The sequence below is a fragment of the Gekko japonicus genome, unplaced genomic scaffold, assembly GCF_001447785.1.
Source record: "Gekko japonicus isolate JY-2015 unplaced genomic scaffold, Gekko_japonicus_V1.1 scaffold20, whole genome shotgun sequence".
In the NCBI taxonomy this organism is placed as follows: Eukaryota; Metazoa; Chordata; class Lepidosauria; order Squamata; family Gekkonidae; genus Gekko; species Gekko japonicus.
In genome coordinates, this window is record NW_015169172.1 from 1,827,055 (window position 1) to 1,848,091 (window position 21,037).

General features: G+C 43.6%; 1 protein-coding gene across 1 annotated transcript in view; it reads right to left on the minus strand.

Annotated features, from left to right (window-relative positions):
• The window catches only part of IL12RB2 (interleukin 12 receptor subunit beta 2), a 27,161-nt gene extending 8,607 nt beyond the window's left edge, over positions 1-18,554 (minus strand). Inside the window, 8 exon segments of the mRNA XM_015415781.1 lie at positions 1,686-1,880; positions 3,392-3,611; positions 6,261-6,337; positions 9,101-9,239; positions 10,438-10,580; positions 13,508-13,683; positions 15,713-15,827; positions 18,296-18,554. Of these exon segments, the coding sequence (XP_015271267.1) occupies positions 1,686-1,880; positions 3,392-3,611; positions 6,261-6,337; positions 9,101-9,239; positions 10,438-10,580; positions 13,508-13,683; positions 15,713-15,827; positions 18,296-18,554 (1,324 nt within the window).
• Between the last annotated feature and the right edge of the window lie 2,483 nt (positions 18,555-21,037).

A 21,037-nucleotide genomic window follows, 5' to 3' on the forward strand; every position in this document is an offset into this window, starting at 1 on the left:
AAGAAGGGCAATGCCAAGGAATGTTCAAACTATTGCACAATTGCACTCATATCACAAGCTAGCAAGGTCATGATCAAGATCCTACAAGCTAGGCTTCAACAGTACGTGGATAGAGAACTGCCAGAAGTACAAGCTGGGTGTCGAAGAGGCAGAGGAACTAGAGATCAAATTGCCAACATTTGCTGGATTATGGAAAAAGCAAGAGAGTACCAGGAAAACATCTACTTCTACTTCATTAACTATGCTAAAGCCTATAGTGGGAAAATACATAAGATATGAAGAAATATTTTAAAGTTAAGTTTGATTGCTGCAATGATGTTGATTAATGTAATCTTTGGTTGGGTATTTGTTTGTTTATCTGTGTTTGTTATGTCTTTAAAATTCAATAAAGAAATTATATATAGACTATGCTAAAGCCTTTGACTGTGTGGATCACAACAAACTATGGCAGGGCCTTAAAGAAATGGGAGTACCAGACCACCTCACATGTCTCTTGAGAAACCTGTATAGGGGTCAAGAAGCGACAGTTAGAACCAGATATGGAACAACTGATTGGTTTAGCATAGGAAAAGGAGTACAACAAGGATGTATATTGTCACCTTGCTTATTTAATATATATGCAGAGTACATCATGCGAAATGCTGGCCTGGATGAATCACAAACGGGAATTAAGATTGCTGGGAAAAAGATCAACAACCTCAGATATGCAGACGATACCACTCTAATGGCAGAAAGTGAAGAGGACCTTAAGAGCCTCTTGCTCAGGGTTAAAGAGGAGAGCATTTAATCCTTCCTCCTTGCATGGATTTGCCCATCAGATCCTCTGCTCCTCCCTGCTCCTATTCACCTTGGAAAGAGAGAAGGCAGGCAAGAGATGGGTGTCTCATTTTCCTTTCAATGGAAAAGTTAGCCTTTAAAGATGTTGAGAAGATCCTATCAGTAATGATCTCCTATCCGCATACCTGTTTTAACGTTATACGGTCCAGTAGGTGTCATAATTGTGGTTGGCCATGCCCTGGCAAAACAGAGCTTCAAACAGTGACTTGGATTCACCAGGAAATTTTGCTCATTGAAGGGATTTCCATCAGTGGAGTGTGGCTTCCTTGTGTCCACTCTCCCACTGCTGCTCCTGGGAGAATGGGGGACCCCCAGAAACAGGACTGTAGCAGAAGGGGGATCTGGTGAAAATTGCTCCCCTCCATTTGCAGAAATCCTCTCCAAGATCCAAGCCAGGGCATTGGTGATCTGGGATATCAGCATATGTGGAAACCTTTACAACACCATTCACGACACCAAAAGGCAACAATTTATGATGGATTCACCATCATGCTATACTGGGTTTTGTGAACAAATGGTTAGATATTGCAAATTTTGAACATTTCCCGGGGGTGGGGGGCTTTTAGCAAAACAGCCTTGCATTTGAGAATAATAAGGTGATGATTACCTTTTTTGCTAAATCCACAAGTTTGGTGAAGTAAACTCAGCTCATTGGAACTGTCAAAGATTGGCTTTCACAAATTGTGAGAAGCTGGGCCTGAGATAATCTTATCCCACTAGGTCAAGCTGGCGCGTCCTGTGCTGAAGAACCCATGGTGCAACGAACTGCACCAGCTCATCTACAAAGCCAGATTTCCCATAGTAAAGCTTCTAGTAGCTTCTGCTCTCCCATCTTAGGCACTTACCTGTTATTATTGTGCAGCTGGCTGCAGGAATCTTGAGCCAGTTTGGGTGGGTCTCCCAGTGCCTGCCTTGATGAGGCTCTGCCCATCCCACGACATATTCGTTAATCAACGAAGGCGGCACAGGAGGTGCTGCCCATGCAATAAAGATTCTGCCATTTCCCACTGATGCAGCAGAGAGATTGGAAGGGTGCAACAAATCTTCAAAGGGGAGAAAAAGCATGAGACTCATGAATGCATGGGGTGGTGAGATAATTTACAGTAACTGCTTTAGTCTGAGCCATGCACTTTACTACTAATGTTGATGTGACTAAATTTCATTGTGTTGTTTGCACAGTTTTAACAATAACATTGTTTTAATGCATTTTGTATGCTCTGCAAGCCAGCCTGAATGTAGGAAACAGGGGAAGACCAGGAAGACAAATGACCCAGGACCAATCTCAACTGAGCAGTTTTTTTGGCTCCAGCAATTCCACAGGAGCCAGGTGGCTTGGACCCCACTGCTGGTTGGGGGGAATACAGACGGAGGTGACAAGCAAGCTTTTGGCCATCACTCCTGCTGGTTGGGCTTGAGCCAAGCTACCCCTGCAGCAGTGCCAGCGTTGCTGGGGCTCAGCTTGGTTTGCTTCTCCCTGCCAGTGGCCCACCAGGAAATTTCCCAGGAAGTTAAAAAGCCAGTCCGCCCATGGCTGGTAGGAAGAACAGGATACAGAACCTTTAATAAATACACTCCAAGTAGTGAACACGGGAGCAGCTCTGGTTAATACTGGAGGATTTCAGTTTATGAAACTGAGAGGGGTCACTGAATGGGACACTAAAGCAAAATGAGTAGAAAGTTTTGCAACTGCTGAGAAGATCTGGCAATGGAAAAAAATTACTGTTAATCATCAGGGTTAAAAGTGATGATGTTATGATGATTAATTTGCTTTATAAAGCTCCACAAATACCTCAGCTCTGTACAAAAATATCCTCAGCAAATGATGCCAAAAACTGCCACATTGCATGCTTCCCTACTTTGTCCTATAGTTTTTTTTAAAAACAACTTTTATTAGGATAATACACGTTCACATTATATCATCTTCAATATATATCCTTTTCTTCTTACTCCCCCCCTTTTCGTAGGCTTCCAACAGCGTACCTACCACCAGCTCAAACCTTAAATTCTAACATGTCTCTAATCTTTTATCATATAGCTATAGGTAACAAATGTTCACATATATATCATTATAAGTTCTACTTTGTCCTATAGTAAAGAATGGGAAAGGTTAAATCCAAGCTGTATCGACTGTGACTGAGCAAGGGGTGACCACTGCCATGTTCTCTTATGAGGCAATATTGACTTGTACAGTTGAGACACGTAGTAAAAAATCTGGTAGCTTTAAGCATGTTTGTTCTAGTTCTGTCCTATGTAAAAATGAACAGTCAGTAGTATATCTTTCCTATGGATTAGGGATGCCAACCTCCAGGTGAGACCTGGAGATCCCCTGGAATCACAGCTGATCTCCAGACTACAGAGATCAGTTTCCCAGGAGCCAATGAATGCTTTGGAGGGTGGACTCTATGGCCTTGTACCCCACTGGAGTCCCTGTCCTCCCCAGGCTCCATCCCCAAATCTCCAGGGGTTTCCCAACCTGTATCTGGGCACCTTACCCCCCATCCCCTGCCGGTGGCCGGGGGGGAGGGCTGGCAACCCTACTATAGAGACCTCTTACCTGAAATTTCTAGGTCAGTAGTGATGTAGACAGGTAGGAAGATCCCTCTTGAGTTGTAGTAATAAACTGTGATTCTGTAGTTTGATACAGGCATGACTCGTGAGAAAACGGTCTGTGTTGTAGAATGTGTTTCTGTTGCTTGGTGAGGCTTCTGGTTCAGGGCCTGAAAGGTCACTCTGCAAGGATGGCTTTTCCCTCTTGTTTCTGATGGGTTCGTATTCTATAAAGAAACCACTTGTTTTTCCCCATGTGTGTTGTTTTGCTGCCCTCCCAAACAAAGAGGCTTTGTCAGCAATTTAAAGCCAGCTTTCAGCTGACTGCTCATCTAGCTAAGCTACTGAGAGAATTTGCCTGTTGTTGGCCCCGGCCACACGGCAGGGGAAAATGCGCTCGAAGGCGCGGCTTTTAAAAGCCGCGCCAACGTTGATACGGCTCGGCGGGATCCCACGGATCCCCCGGCCGAGCCGCCTTTTCTCCCCGGCGCGATCAAACGCCGGAGAGAAAAGACGGCTCTAACCGGGAGCCGGCCGATCTGCGCATGTCGGAGCATGCGCAGTTCGGCTCCGGCCCGGGATTGAGCCGGCGCAAGGGAGCGCCGGCGATCAGACGCCCGGGAAGAAGCGCCTCATCCGTTTGAACCACCGAGGTAGGTGGTTCAGTTTGAGGCGGTTCTTCCCGGGTTTGGGCCAGTTTGGAGGCGGAAGCAGAACGCTTCCCAGATGTTGTGGTGTGATCGCGCTGCTTTGATCCGCCTCCAAACTGTCCCGTTCCCGGGCCAAATCGCCTCGTGTGAACGGGGCCGTTGTATTTTTAAAATGCTCTTCTATTTGACTTTATAGTGTGCAGTTTTCTCATCCACTTATTCTCCCCATCTGGCAAGATAGGACCAAGCTGTGAGACTGGGACTTTCCCAAACCACATGGCTAGCATTGTCCACTGACTGGGAAAGGGCCTCCCTTTTCTAAACACAATATTTTTTCTGGCCTCACGTCCATCTATCACTTTCAAAATGTGAAGTTCTTTTATTTTAATTGTCTTCAGCACAACTCTGCCATGTTACTCTGATGTGACAGGTAGGGGAGCAGAAGCTGTGACAGGATTGGATGTGGCTGCAAACACTGGATGGAGTGGTCTTTGAGGAAAGAAAAGTCCCATGAATTCTGCCACAAATTCCAGATGGGTAGCCAGATGGGTGTTAGTCTGCAGCAGCAGAATAAAACAGGAGTTCAGTGGCACCTGCTAAAATTCAGCAAGAAACTGAGCTGAATGTGGCTATGCGGGGTGGATACAGTGGAGTCTTGGCCTCCAAGAGGGAGAGAGAAGTGCCCCTTTTATCCCATCAAAAGTGAGAAGCTATGAAGTTACAGAGTTTAGCAAAATTTCACAATGCCACGTTTATGGAGAATATTTTCACTTGTAATTCCAGAGGGGTAGCTCAGGGTCAGTCCTGGCTGGTATTTGGATGGGAGGCCTCCAGGGAATACCAGAGTCATGACACAGAGTCCGGCAATGACAAACCACCTCTGAACATCTCTTGCCTTGAAAACCCCATGGGGTTGCCAGCACTTTCCACCACCAGTGGCAATATTAGTCCTGTTTCAGCAAAAACAATGGTTTTGTGGCATGTTACCGTTTAACATTCCACAAGTTTTGGCAGATAGTTTGCAGCTGAAAGCTCGTATGTATGTAGTTCATGAAACCTCATATGTATGTAGGTTAGTGCTGTCAAGTTGCACCCGATTTATGGTGACCCCAGCAAGGAACTTTCAAGGTGAGTGAGAAGCAGAGGTGATTTGCCGCTGTCTTCTCCTGCAGAGTCTTCCTCAGTGGTCTCCCATCCAAGTTGTGACCTTGCTTAGCTTGTGAGATTTGATGAGATCAGGCTATACCATGTCACTCCTTCCCCCCTTGAAAGATCATGCTGGAATAAAATGTTTGTAGTCTAGATTGCTTTTTATTTTCATTTGCTAAAAGAAGCAAAAATGCACTCATTCCGAAGTCTTTTATAAATAGTTTCTCTTAAATTTAACTTAATTATTATGGAACAAAATATTTTGTTTTATTGAACTGTTCAGACAGGCTGGGAAAGGGGTCAAAAACAATGTAAATTTTACTGGTAAATTGTAGAATGTTTTGTTAAGGGTTCATAAAACCCACTGAAGGACAAAGATACGTCAGAAGTGAGACCAAGAATGTTAAATTTATCATAAAATGCATCTGAGAATGCAAGTCCCCAGCAATGTGCCCCTATTTCCTTTTGACAAGCAGTATGCCAATAAAACAAAGTTTAAGTTCAGTGGCACCTTTGAGACCAACAAAGTTTAATTCTGGTTATAAGCTTTTGTGTGCCTGCATACTTCTTCAGGTAAATTAGTAAGACATGAGTAATCATGAGAATATTCTTGTCAGTACAAATGTTACTGGATCTAAGTAGCATCATAAACTTAACAAACACACTTTTAAGATGCTATAGCAGCAGCAAAGAAGTCTGTACCAAAATTGCTTAGGGTAGGTTGAGGAAGGCCTTCCACCACCCAAACTCTCTCCAGTTGAAGATCAAAATCTAATACAACAGGACTGATGCAAAGGTTGTGCAAAGTATTAGTCCAAGACTGTTTTTGCTGACCATTTGTTAGGACATAGAAGAATTTGCTCCTCTCATCCCAACCCACTGCCTGGGACCATCATTTCTGTTCTGGCCCCCAAAGAGAGCGTAGCTCTGGAGGGAGCAGAATCTCCCCAGACTGTGGTAGATTAAGGATGTTCTCCTTCCCCATCACCCCATTTTCAGTTAGGGAATGGACTTTCCATCGCTTTTAAGTTTGACACATGCATACACATAGCACTGCACATTCACATATACCCTTACCTTCCAAAAAATAGTAATATTCTCCGTTTGGGAGGACATGTCCTTCAAGTACCAGATATCAAGTGGCCCAAATGGTGCTGGATGAAAGGGGGGGAAATTGTTCTGTAACATCATGCAGTTTCCATTCTGCTAAGCCTTGGCTAGCATGCAGGAGACAAATGGAAATGGGAAAAGAATTGCTTGCAGATTGTACAATAGCACAAACCAAATACCACTTTGACAGGTGAAGGCAACAAAATCAGCTTGTCCCAATAAGAAAAAATCCCATTGCTTCTCCAAGGCTATTGTGGCATAGTGCCTTGGTCACTGATAGAGCAATCGTTTAAAAAATAGAAGGGCAGGGGTCAGATTGGCATCACTCTGTCATTTTCTTCCTTGTCCCTTTAATAGTGGTCAACTCTGTTCTCTTGGATAACTATGACATTGATTCAGAACCAGAGAACTTGAGGGCAGTCTTGGATGGATATTGGGAGACAAAGAAATTTCATTTCCAAAAAAAGTTGGTCATTTCCATTTCATAACTGAAATATTATCATTCAGGTGCATGACCATAAAATGCCATCTAGAATTGAAAGGATAAGGAGCAAGTGGGAGTCTTGGCATTCACATCTTTTTGACTTCTGCATCAGACAGTGTTTCATGTCGAAACTGACACCATCAATAGTGGTCAGTGGTGCTATGATTACAATTCAAACAAGGATCTAGTATATTTGATGGAAACCCCCCCACACAAAAAATATCAAACTTCTGCTCTTATTTATGCCTTTGATGCTAACAACTCTTTGCCAAAAGTCATGTCTCACAGAGGATATGAAAACTGTGGTAATTGTTCTTTATTCAAGATTCAGTTTCAAGGAAAGTGAGCAGCCTTTTATGAGAGTTTTTGGAATTTGCAGAGAGCCATCCAAAGAGGGTCTTTCAAAATCTTACTGGGATCTATTTAATGGGGCCCACTCCCATGAAAGTGTTAAGAAGAACATAAGAGCCCTGTTTCATCATAACAGTGGTCCAACTAGTCCAGCATCCTGTCTCACCCAGTTGTCAACCAATTACTCTGGAGGACCAACATTTTACTCATCCCTTTTCTAACCTAAAAAGACAACACACTCTTCAGTCCTTCCTCCTAGGAAATACGTTCTAACTCCTTAATCACCTTGGTTGTCCTCTTCTGTATTTGGCAATGTCCTTTTTTTTTTTTATCCCCCGAAGCAGGGTAGCTTTATTACTTTTTTGTTACACCTAAACACTACAGAAAGAAAAAAGGGAAGGGAAGTTACCCCAGGGAAAAAAAAGACAGAAAATAAAAGACCCACACTATAACTAAAACCCCAAGAGAGAGGTCCTATAAATAGCGATGATGATGAAAGAACTCTGAACGCACGTAGAAGAAGAAGAAGAGACTATTACTAATATGAACTCACTAACTTCTGAATACATTGACTTAAACGAAAAGTTTTTTTGTTTTAAATACTAACAGAATACTAACTGTTTAGTCAATGTCCTTTTTGAGATATGGTGACCAGAACTGCACAGAGTATTCCAAATGAGGCTGCACCGATGCATGTGCATCAAAATATTGCCTGTTTTGCTGTCAATCCATTTCCTAATAATCCCCAGCATAGTTTGCCTTTTTCACTGCTGTAGTACTCTGGGTTGATATTTTTATTGAACTCTACTACAACCCCATCTGGGTATACTTAAAAAAGGATTTTTTTTGTTTCAAAGTGCATGACCTATCTTGAACATCACTTGCCACATTATTATCCACTAATCCAATGTGTGGGGGTCCTCCGGGAGCTCTTCACAGTAAGCCTTGATTTTCCCAATCCTGAATAATTTGGTGTCATCTGCAAACTTTGCCACTATACTGCTCACCCTGAGTTCTAGATCATTTATGAACAACTTAAATAGCATCAGCGCTGATATTGATCCTTTTGGGACTTCTCTGCCTATTTCCTTCCATTTATTTCTACTTTCTTGTTCCTTTCATAAAGCCAGTTTTTAATCAATAAAAAACTTGTCCTCTTATCCTCTGACTGCTAAGCTTACTCAGAAGTTACATGGGGCAGAAACATGCAACTGTTATTTCATGTTTTGTTGTTTAGTCTCCAGATCAAATGACTATATCCTGTGATCCTTATTAAATTCCTACAAGAATAGTCTACAAGTATAGTTGATTTCTACCTAAGTATAAAATAAATAGTAGCCTTTAGCGAAGAAGAGGGTTCAATTGATCCAGGGGGGAAATGACAAAACCTTGTTTTTAGTCTTCTATAGCTCTCATCTCCGTATTTTATTTTCCTTTAATGAGGCACACTCCCTGCTCCATTTCATGCCCCTTTCTAGCTTTTTTTGTAAACTGCAATGTATTCTCTAATGGCATTGGGGGTAATTGTATTTTAAGTTAAACTGAAACTAGTGGATAGAATAATTAAAATTTTATGTTCTTTATTCTCTTTTACATTCTCTCCCTGAGAAAATGTCTTTCCTGGTACTCTGTTCCTTTTCTGTCAGAAGGAAATACTTAATAAAGGGATTTTTTTTTTAAAGCCAGTGGCACAATCACTGCAACCCACAAGGTTTTAAAAAGTTTTTCCCCATGACTTATTTGAAGGCTATTCAACACCCACAACATGGGTTGTACTGAACCAAAATTTTCTGTCAGTGGAACAAAACTTTCCTGCCCCCGCTCTCCCACTGCATCCTAATGATTGCCAATGATGTTGAGGGTGGTCTACAGTGAGAAGGGGGAAATGGTGGAAACTGCCAGTTTAGCCTGGGTCCAACCTTGATATCAGTTAAATTGACTTTATGTTGACATTAATGTGAATGCTTATCACCTGCTTCTATTTGCAATGACTTGCTCCAGTCGCTCCATAAGCCTTTGTTGGGAAAGAACCTGCAGGACACCAGGAACTCATACTCTGTGTCTGGCTTCAGGTCTTGTAGGTCATATCTTCTGGCAGTTATATTTTCAAGCTTTAGTGAAAAGTAAACCCCCCCCCCAAAAAAAAAACACACATTAAAGCAAAATGACAGCTGCCATTAGTAAGTATCAATTAACGGTTGGCTGTGGTTTTTCAGTGGAGAAGGAAGAGTGTTCTGCCTATGTTCCAAGATGCTCTTTTGTTGGCAGTGTATATATCCCAGTTACACACTGTGTGGGAAATAAGTGCCAGTTCCAACATTCGGAATATCAAGTATATATGCTACAGGTGACCTCTTTGAACCAGTGTTGTATATTGGCATAAGCCCACACCCTTATGTCCTTCCTATTGCAAAGCTGTGGGGTTGGATTGAATGCTTGTTCAACAGTTGCTTTGCATTTCTTAAAGCTATTAATGCCTCATTAATGGAACAATACCAAAGCCCAGGGCTCTAGTCGGGGGGGAGCTCTCAGGTACGGAGCTCCGGAAGAGAACCTCTAGGGGGCGGGGCGGTCACGTGGTGAAGCCCCGCCCCCTTCTTTACCCCGCCCTCTGCTTCGATCCTCATTCCGTTTGGGAATGAGGATGAAGCAGGAGGGTAAGTAGCCGGGCCTTCTGACACACTTCCGGTGATGTCAGGGGGTGTGGCCTTCTGTCACTTCCGGTGATGTCAGGGGGCGTGGCATATGCAAATAAGTTATGCTAATGAGTTATGCTAATGAGCTCCGGCAGCTCTTTTTCTACAACAAGACCCCTGCCAAAGCCTATTGTATGGTTACTACTCCCACTGTCAGTTGGTGACTCTTTTACTTTACTTTAACACAATGAATGTTCTGGATAAAGGAATGGCTGATTTTCTACAAACCCACAAAAATAGTGGCAAGAACTTGAAACCCAGCTATGGACTATGATGCCTGTTTCTATCAAGAGAAATATATGTAGAAGTTAATATCAAGCTAAGGGTCTTTTGCATATTGGAAAGACTGGAGAATTATGAATTTATGACATATACACTTATCATGTTTTTCATGACTGATTATTCTCTTGGGATATTTTCTAATCTAGGCTGAGCAAATATGAAGTATGCATCCAAAGAATTTAATTCTATATCAGATGTATATAATTCCATTTATATAGAATGCTACGGAAAGAAAAATTGAAATTATTTATAAATGATCAGGATGTCACATCTGAACACCACATTAATGATACACAGATGTAAAATAACATGTATAATAAAAAGGTGTTACCATAATCCAGGAATTGCTGTTAATTGGTCTGAATCTTATTCTGAAGAGTTGAGTGTCTTGTTGATCTTGCCAGAAAATAGTGCAATTTCTTCCATCAAAGCTATCAAATTCCACAGAGATATCCGGTGGGGAATGAGGTTTCACTGGTGGTGGTGACCAAAAATACATTTAAAAGCAAAAGTTAATATTACTGCCAAAGAAGATTTCAAAAGTATGCAAAATATTAACTTACATAAAAGGGATTCTTATTTATTAAAGCCACAATATAATGAGATAAATCATGTGATCACATGTGATATTCTCATTGCTGGGTCAGAACCTGTATGCACAAGCTGATGAGATCATCAGCATGGTCAGCATTAACGATGCTTGTTCAAGGATGAGGATAGAATCCATTCCACTTCCCTTTAACAGGACTGTGGTCACACGAGCAGTTCATGCCAGTATTATCGATGTACCTTTGCAGATGTAAAGAGCATGATCAGACAACATCTGCCTTCCATGCCCCAATCATTGGGACATCCTAGAAGCAGAGTTTGCCAACACCGGGGAAAGTCCGGTCTTTACATATGCCAGCACTTCCACCACACATTTCCAGATGTCTGAAACCCCCTGTTGTGAAGTTAAGCCATTTGGGAAGTCTGAACCTTCCCTTCTATTTCCACCTCCTTTGGGTTTTGTTTTTTGGATCAGGTAGCTGTGTGCGCATAAATGCATAATCACCCCTGGCGTTGTCAGTCACTGTAGCCAAGTAGTCATTCTGTATCGTAAGTCCCTAGGGGAGTTGTTTTCAAATGACAAATCCACCCCAACCCCTCTCTCCTGTTTCTGTGTCAGTGTTGCCGTTCGAGAGCATCCCATGTTTCACACAAGGATAAATGTACTGATGTCCAATGCTCCCTCTAAGTTGTGGAGTCTTGTGAGCAAAAATTCTACTTTGTGAGCTACTGGCATTGAGGTTGTGAGCGAGTGATTTGGCTACTGTATAAATTAGTTTGCTCAGGAGCCATCCTTCCTGAGCTAAGACAAAAATGTGTGAGCCGGAAGCTAAAAAAACTGTGAGTTAGCTCACACTAACTCAGCTTAGGGGGAAGACTGCTGATGTCAATGGAACTACTCTCATGTAAATCTGCACTTTAACAAAAAAAACAACAACCCATGTATTCCAAGGAAGAGAGGCGAAGGGAAGGAGTCTGGGAGGGGCCAGAATATCCACAGAGGAATTGTGGAGCTGTCAAAAAGGAGCCAGAGCTTCTGATACACGCTGATGCGCATGGGTGAAAGACAACGTGTGGGATAGTATGGGGTATAAATTGAATAAATAAATAAAATTAATAAATAAAAAGGGGAAAAAAGGATGCTGCAACAATCTGAACAATTTACCATGGGGCGAGCGCACGGTGAAGGTGGTTCAGGGTGGGATGTCTGATCAAAACTTCCCGCAACTAGATAAACCACTGCAAACAGAGGTGTGGCCAGATCACATCAAGCCTCCAGTGTGACCCCAGCCCAGGTGTACCTACCTGTCATCTGACTAGCTGGTAGGTGCCTGCAGATCTGCAGCACCTGGAGCACAGGAGCTCCTCTGAACTGGGGCTTCGAAGTGTTCATTATTCTGAATGTTTTATAGCAGAGCTCTCTGTTACCCTCAGTCCCTAACATGTCCCTACTATCTATACCTATACCCTCAGTATAGGTGAACAGATGATAGGTGGTTGTATTTGGGTAGAAAGCCAATGGGAAGCAGAAAAGAATCAGGAAAGTGTCACCCTGTGGCGAGCATTGGATGGGAATCGCATTGGCTTGGCCTTCCTCTACCAAGGGGGTAGAGTTCATGTTTGCATGAACACTTTGAGCCCCTTTCCTTCTTAATCAGACAGTTATATATTGATCCCCCCTGAGATTTTACGTCCTCTTTTAGCTGTATAGCTGGTTATATTCATTATGTATTAAATGGTACTTATTGTAATTATGTATTAAATTACAATGTTTTAGGTGGTTGAATGTTTTTATAAATGTTGATACCCACTCTGAGCCAGGCTACCGGAGAGAGCGGGTTATAAATCCAATAAATGAAATGAAATGAAATAACAAATCTCAACAATAAATAGCAGCTCCCACTTTGGTTCTTATTTGTGAGTATCTGATTGAGATGGGAGGAACCATGCTGGTGGTATTTTACCACATGGTGACTGAAGTACGTTTTACCCTGTTGCAGTTGACCATGGCACTGCAAAAGCAGAACGAGCATTACACAGCCCATATTATAATATGCAGCCCATGGCAAAGCTCTTGCACGACCCCTTCATAACGACAACTTGCTACCAACATTAAAAAGACAGCCGTCTTCTACACCCTTAGTCCTTCTGTACATGAATCAGGGCTGATTCATGGAGTTTCACATACTGTGACTACCCAGGGTAACTAGCAGTCCCAAGGACTGTTAAATGTACTACCATGGTCCAAAGAGAACTACAAAAGCAATAGCCAGACCAACTAAAATAGCATAAAATCATGTGCAGGCTTCTACTTTCCTCTAGCTATCACAAGGCTGCTACTTGCCAACAGCCCCAATGGAGCATGTTGTTTCACGTTATGCTGCTTTTATTTTAAATTCTGAGCAACAGTCCCACCAGAAGATCCCTCCATTCCCTCCTCCAGGTATCAGAAGAAGCATCTACTTATGATATGCTGGTGGAAGGGTTAGAATTGCTCTTAGAAAACAAAACAAAAACCTCCCACACTGAGCAAGTGAATTTTGCCTTGGGGTTCTTTGATTGGGGGGTGGGGAGGAAGATGAGAGCATTTCATTCAAGCCTGTTGGAAATGTTTGTAACTTTAGATAAATAGGACAAACTGATCTGAGACAAATCCCTTACTTTCATGGCTGCTGGAAATCACTCAAGCCTCTACACAAAGATTCTCCTCATCTGGGCAACTCTTGCATTCAGAAGGACAAACACATGATGCTTCGATTGAAGCAACTCTTCTGCTACAATCCTCCAACAGCACCTAGCTGAACCAGAGGCCCCCCCCCCCCCGGTAATTAATACCCTTGTTTGATATTTACCTATGTCAAATAATGTGAATTGAAATGGTAGGGAGACAGCATTTCCCAGCTTGTTTGAGGCAATAACCACAGCTGTATAAGTGGATTCAAAATCCAGCTTCACTGCAAGATCCACTGAATCAGATGTAGAAATCTTTCTCAAAAGCTGTGTGTCATTAGTGGTTCCATTTGTTAGCCTGAAATAGAGTCATAACCAAAAGAAAATGCTGAATGATCACACTCTGCTAGAGAGCTTTTAATTTACCTAAGCAACTCTGTTGTGGAGTCATTATTATTATTGTTGTTGTTATTTTGATTTATATCCCGCCCTCCCCGCCAGGGCGGGCTCAGGGTGGCTCACATCATTCATAAAGCATAAATACAGTTAAAAACATCATCAGCATATAAATAACTTAAAATTAACCATCATTTAAAACATATAAAAACACTGGAACATATCAAGTAATAAGAGCAACAGTTCTTTATGGTATAACTTGGGTGATTGTTGGATGGCTATTCTGACACATCAGCTCAGTTCTCATTGTTATACAGCAGGCATGGCTGAGGAAATTATGGTAAGGCACAGGGCACAGGCTGGAAGCAAAGATGTCAAAGCCGGGACACAGGGACACTCCTCGGTGTATGGTGTGACTCCTAGTCGAACACCTGGTGGAAGAGCTCTGTCTTGCAGGCCCTGCGGAACTGTAAAAGGTCCCGCAGGGCCCTGATCTTTTCTGGGAGCTCATTCCACCCGGATGGAGCCACCACCAAGAAGGCCCTGGCCCTGGTTGCTGCCTGTCTGACATCCCTGGGGCCTGGAAGGGCCAAGCAATTTTGCACCCCTGAATGCAGTGCTCTCCGGGGAACATGTGGGGAAAGGCAGTTTCTCAGGTATGCAGGACCCTGACCATATAGGGCTTTAAAGGTAAGAACCAGCACCTTGAACTGAATTCGGTATGCTATTGGCAGCCAGTGCAGTGCTTTCTGTACCAGCTGGATGTGCTCCCGCATGGGAATACCCATCAACAGTCTGGCTGCCGCATTCTGCACTAGCTGCAGCTTCCGGATTTGAGACAAGGGCAGCCCCATGTAGGCTAATTTCACACCAACATACAGTTGAGTGCCTAGAACAGGGTTTTGTTATTATTATGGTATTAGTCGAGGGGCACCTCTCCCTAGCAGGTGACATGATCCAAATTCAGGGTTTAGAAACTGCACTTGGCTAGACTATCCATACATTCTACTTAAACGTTTTCATCCCAACCTTCCTCCAAGAAACTCAGGATAGGTTACATGGTCATCTCTTCTTCTGCTTTATCTCCGCGTCAATCATGTGAGGTAGGGGAGACTAAGCAAAAGGGACCAGCTCAAAGTCACCCACTAACTTCATGGCTGAGTAGGGGTTTGAACCCAGATCTGCCCAGTCTTAATCTGATACTCTAGCTATTATCCACACTGACTTTGAAATATGTTACTTATGACCAAAATTATTTTAAAGCTTTGACATAAATATGATGAAGTGATAGGAAAGATTCTAGGACACTGTTTAACTACTGAAATGATATTTATTAACAGTGCTGTTTGAAAATATTGTTTTGTTATAATGGAGAGCGAGCTGCTTTTGCCTTCTTTTTTTCCCCAGCACACTTCTCCTGGTAGGGATCTGGGTGTGTGCGTGTGAGAAGACACACCTTCCACAGCAGCAGAAGCAAGTGGCATGGGAACAGGTAGGAATGGCATCCATGCATGCCTCATTCCCACACCGGGCACGGCTGCAGCCGTCCCCCACCCCACTCCGCCTCCTTTCCCTACTGGCCTGTGCAGGACTGCAGATGTGACAGAAATTTCACTGGGCACCCCTGCAGCCTGGACCCCCTACCACCGTTCCCCTCACTCTCCCTTTCCCTGGCAATCCATGCCATAATGTTACAGTGCAGCTCACCTTTAAAAGGTGGGGAGGGGGAATAGGGCAGAGAGTTGCCCCAGGGTGTTTTGAAAGCCAAGCTCAGCTCTGCTTTACCTGCCCTATTCCAGCAGTTCTCTTTTTTAATGGGAGAACAACAGGCGTTGTCTTTCTCTGGCTTAAAGGAGAAAGGCCTGGAAACCTCATGAGACATGCATGTCATGTGGATGTTCCACTCATGACCTGGGACCTTCCTGTGTTTCCCATACAGGGAAAGCAGAGACCCAGGGGCCAGTCCCTGAGGCATAAATATTTTTACTTACTGTAGCTCATAGAGTGTATTAAAGTATGTATAACTTCCTTCCTTCCAGGTGCAAGTCAGAGTTCCATTTTTCCCATACTGAATGCAGGACACATTTTTTGGCTGGTCTGGAGGAACTTCACAAGAGACAGCTGATCAGAATCTAAGATATGAGCAGGTTAGTAATCTATTCATATGAATTGCTGCTTTTGTGGCAAAGGCTGAGATTTTCATTTTAAACTGCTTATTTCATTTTGGGTTTATTGTTATGAAAAAAAATTATAACATGCTAAAAGCAAAATAGAATTGCTCTGCTGACCAACTGGTACAAGAGATTGTTCAGAGTCCTTTCCTGGAAGGTTGACACAGTTGTGTGCATTGCCACTGTGAGAAAAAAAGTGACAACCATCTAACATCGTGGCCTTATCTGATAATGGTGGTGGTGGTGATGTGTGTGTCTGTGGGGGGCATACCTGTATTTGGCACCTAGCAAAGAAATCTTGTGTTTCTGTAGAGAAATATAACAGTACATGCTGTGAAGGGATGGACAATTAAACAAAAAGAACTCCAAAATAATAGAAAGGATTGATTTGCAAGGGCTGGATTTACAGTACTGTTCATTAATTTACACCACAAACAGTATGTGTACATTATTTTCACCTGTACGATTGTAGCACTACATCCCAGTTTGTGGGGCTAGCACACTTGTTATGGGAGTAAAACTTGTAAATGTTTATAAAATGTTCTATTTCTGCAAAAAAAACCACCCCTCTATCTTGACGAGAGACATTTAGATTGTCTGCCCTTCCCCATTTACTACCCTAACACTCACTGGAGCAGAGGGGAGAGAATGGGAAGTCCTTGGGTTGGTTCAAATTGAAGCCTACTTTATGAAAAAGTTTCAGGTAATATTATGAAAGAATCAAGTAGTAGGCAAAAATATTTTCTTCACAGATATTTTCTTTATATAGTATGACTCAGACATCACAGGAAACCATGGTTTAATTAGTCCAACTAGGGCCGTGTGATCATCCCAGGTTAGGCCACTCCACTAGCAATGGTGGGTTAATGCCTGCTGTCACACACACTAAAGCATCTACTTTCAATCTACTTTCAGCGCACTTTGCAACTGGACTTTACTGTGTGAACTGGCAAAATATTTAGTTTGTGTGACCGCAGCCGTGGACTATCAAACCAGGACTTGAAACTGTGATTTGAAGTTTATTAACCATAGTCTTAACAGAGCAGCAGTGATTTGTTGAGGCAAAGCAGGGTTTGAGCGCTTGCCTGTCAGCTGAATCCTGATTTCAGAAACTAACCATAGTTTAAATAAACCATGGTTCCATGTTTGAAGTGAATCTATAAGCAGAAGATGCAAATGTCTGCACAGTGGAGAGCTCAGAAGTGTTGGAAGTCAAGGACTATGTGCTGTCTCTTGCCTCAGACTAACAGAGGAAGACTACAAGAGAGACAGTAAACATCCTTTCCTTCTCTTTCTGGTGCTGTTCCTTTGACGTGTAGATTGCTACTCTTAGGGAAAGTTTCCTCCCTTCTGGCGCTCCCCCCCCCCTTCCACACAGAATGCCGTGCTCCTCCATCTTGGCAACCTGAGAGCAGGGCAGGCTTTCCTGTACCTCCGTTCTTCTCGCTAATTAGATTAGATCAGAGAATCTCTCTCTCCACTTTCCTATCTATAAATAGAGTTCCTGTAATAAACTCCTGTTATTAATTTGAAAAGATAAAGAAGCTTCATGTAACTTTATTTCTTGCTGGCGCACACACTGACTGGACGAGCTCTGCTGTGTTAATGCCTTTGAGCACTCTGCCACCCCACCAAAATTTACCAATGTGAGATTAGGGCTTAGATCCTATACTTTCTTTCTGCTTGAGCATCATTTATTGCAGAGGTGGTTCCCCACTGTGGAGCTCATTCCTCTCATGCAAGGCACATTTTGGCTCCTTAAAAGAAACGAGTCTTCCATGAGTGCCTAGTGCCTGAGGAACAACAAGTGTTCTGCAGTGGAAGACTGCCTCCATAATGGATGAAGAGGAGTGCCAGCAGAAAGAAGGCTTGGGATCCAAGCCTAGGGCTATGGTCAGCCAAAGGTAAGTCATGTTGTGCTTCATTGACTTCAGTAAGAGAGTTCAGTATGTGTGTTAACAGTGCAACCCTAAGAATACTTTTCTGGGAGTTCGTCGTGTTGAATAGACCTGAGTAGCATTCTGAGTGGACCTGCTTAGGGTTGATCCCTAAATCTCTTCCATTGGCAATGGGATTTAAAAGTGATTAACTTAAAGTGGATTGTGCCCTTGGGTGCAAGCTTAGAAATGTAAATAGCCCAAACTCACTAAAACGACTGGGAGTGAGGCAAAAATCCAGGAAGGCAATAATGATGACAGCCATCCTTTTCCTCTATACTTGATCTCGTGGGAATAACACATGTACTTCTTTCATCCCAAAGATTCTGACAGAGATCTAGGCAGGCAAGGCCAACACAGCACAGTTTGTTCCAATGTAATAACTCCCCTCCCACACCAGGCAGCAGTGTCACAGACATCTCTTTGCCTCTGCTGCATGCTCACAAATATGAGGACATCTCCTTACTTCCAACATTGATGTAAATTCCACATATGAGCAGTCTTGGCTCTTGTACCGCAGATTTACATTCAAAGGTCTGCTTCCCAAAGGTGTGCATTAAAACATGAGCATTGATGGAATAGCCATAACTCCTGTTTACTTTTGATCCATTTTGAAAAATGGCTATTTCATGTATGTCCCGTACACGGCCCAATATGTTTCTGTTTATCAAGCAGGAGAGAGTCACAGTTGATCCACGCAGCACATCTGTGGCACTAGCATTCATGCTTCCTCTACATGAAGGGAGGAAAATGAATATTATTTATACTGTAAGATTTCCTTGCAGAACAAATCAGTTTTGGATACCACATCTGTGTTTTTTTAATGGTGAATAAAGATGTCAAACACACAGGGGTCAATTCGGGGGGGATCGCAGTTCCCTCGGGTGAGGTGCGGGGGCGGGGCACACAATGAAGCCCCGCCCCTGCTTCCGGCCACCCCGCTTCCGGCCCTCATTCAGCCAGGAGGAGGCAGGAGAAGAGGGAGGGTAAGTTGCTTCCTCCCCGCCTCTCCCCATGCCTGCCTGCCTGGGGCCAGGGAGGGCCTTGGCAGGGCTTCCTCGCACTCCCGCCGGCCTTGCAGGTCCACCGCCGGGCCCCCAACACTTCCGGTGATGTCAGGGGGTGTGGCATATGCTAATGAGTTATGCTAATGAGTTCCCCTAGCTCTTTTTCTACAAAACGACCCCTGCAAACACAAATGGCCTCCACATACTGTGAATTGATGTGCTCTGCTAAAAAGTCATCTTCCATCTTGTCTCAGGCATTCTGTGTTCCCCACAAAAATCTCTTCCTCTCCCTGTGGCTGTACCTGGAGTAGCCATTTGATCCACATCAAATAACTGGTGACAGTGCTTAACTGTATGCCAGAAAAGGGATCAATCTGCTGAAAAAGGTTTCAGTCTATGGATCAAATTCTCTCAGAAGTTACAGGGCTGCCAGGCTGGCTTTTAGAACCAGTTGGTAACTCTACTTCTATCTACCCTTCCTGAAATTATTATTATTTTTATTTATTTATTTATTGGATTTCTACCCCGCCCTCATGCCGAGGCGGCTCAGGGTGGCTTACAACAGGCTAAAACAACATACAATTTAAAACAACGAATATGAAATATAAAGTACAATAAATACAATAAAATTAAATAAATACGATGTCATCCTATGGTAAAGTGCTAGTGCGACCCAACTGGTGCAGTCAGTTCTTATTTGAACGCTTGGTGAAACAGCTCAGTTTTCACGGCTCTACGGAACTGCTGGAGGTCCCATAGAGCTCTAATCTCATTGGGGAGCTCGTTCCACAGTGTTGGCGCCACCAGGGAGAAGGCCCTGGTCCTGGTTACCGCCAACCTGGCATCCCTAGCCACAATTGTCCATTTCCCCCCCTCTGTCCCACCCATGTGTCTGCTGCTATTATGAAAGGTATACTTGAGCCAAGAGGCAGGAAAGCACCTCTGTGTCCTGCTCTAATGTGCTGCCTCATCACATAGTTTTCTACATTGCATGTGTGCGGGGCTGTTGAATCCTTAGTGGTGATGAAGAAGGGGGAATTTAAGGAGGCATAACTTCACTTGACCAAATCAGGTGCTGAACATATGTGCAGCATGTCCTTCATGTGCTGCACAGATGGATGGAATAGGGCAGCACAGCTGGGAAGTTTCATCACATTGCATGTGCCGCATATGTGAGGTAAGCTATTTGCTCATACAAGTTGGTGGGTGGTGGGAAGTGCTGTCAAGTCACAGTTGACTTAGGATGACCCTTCATGGCGTTTTGAAAGCAAGAGATGAACAGAGGTGGTCTGCCATTGCCTGCCTCCACGTAGTGACCCTGGGCTTCCAGGTGTACTCCCATCCCCAGTACTAGCCAGGGCTGACCCTGCTTAGCTTCTGTGATCTGACAAGACCAGGCTAGCCTGGGCTACCCAGGTCAAATTCAACTTGGAAGTATGTAAATTCTAATTGGGCAACCTTTTAATCCATTGTATAAATGTGCACATAACCTTGTATGGTGCAAGCAATGGTCATTTTGTAGAAAAAGAGCTGCAGGAGCTCATTAGCATATCTAATAGGCTATTAGCATAGTAGATTATTAGCATATGCCACACCCCCTGACATCACCAGAAGTGATGTTAGAAGAGGAAGCAAAAGGGGGGGAGGGATCTTCAAAAGCCTCCCCTCCCCTTCCCCACCTGGCCTGCCAAGGTGGGCTGAGGTGGGGGGGAAGCGAAGAGAGAAGGAGTTTAAAGTTTAAAGATCTTTCCATTGTATTCTATGGCCCATAGAATATAATGGAAAGAGAGAAGGGGTTTAAAGTTTAAACCCCTTCTCTCTGGAGTTGTGCCACAGTGGTGGCATGATATTTCCATTATATTCTATGGGGCCATAGAATATAATGGAAAGACAACTCCATAGAGAAGGAGGACGGGGTCGGGATCGGGCAGCTGGGGGCAAGGCTTGCTGCCACCGCCATTTCTGCCCGCTCCTGGGCTGCTGGAGTGGTGCTTTGGCGTGTTCTGGGCCCAAAGGAACCCTGGTAATGCTGATTGGTGACAATGGGTTGAATGCAGAGATCTGTCTGTGGAAGATGCTAAGAATCACGGTTCTTCCCCCAGCCGTCATTTCCAGGAAAGTTTATTCCCAGGGCTGAAGAGCCTACATGGACTAATAGTTTCATGGCTTCAGAGGCTGCAGTGGTGAGGAGGAAGCTGGCA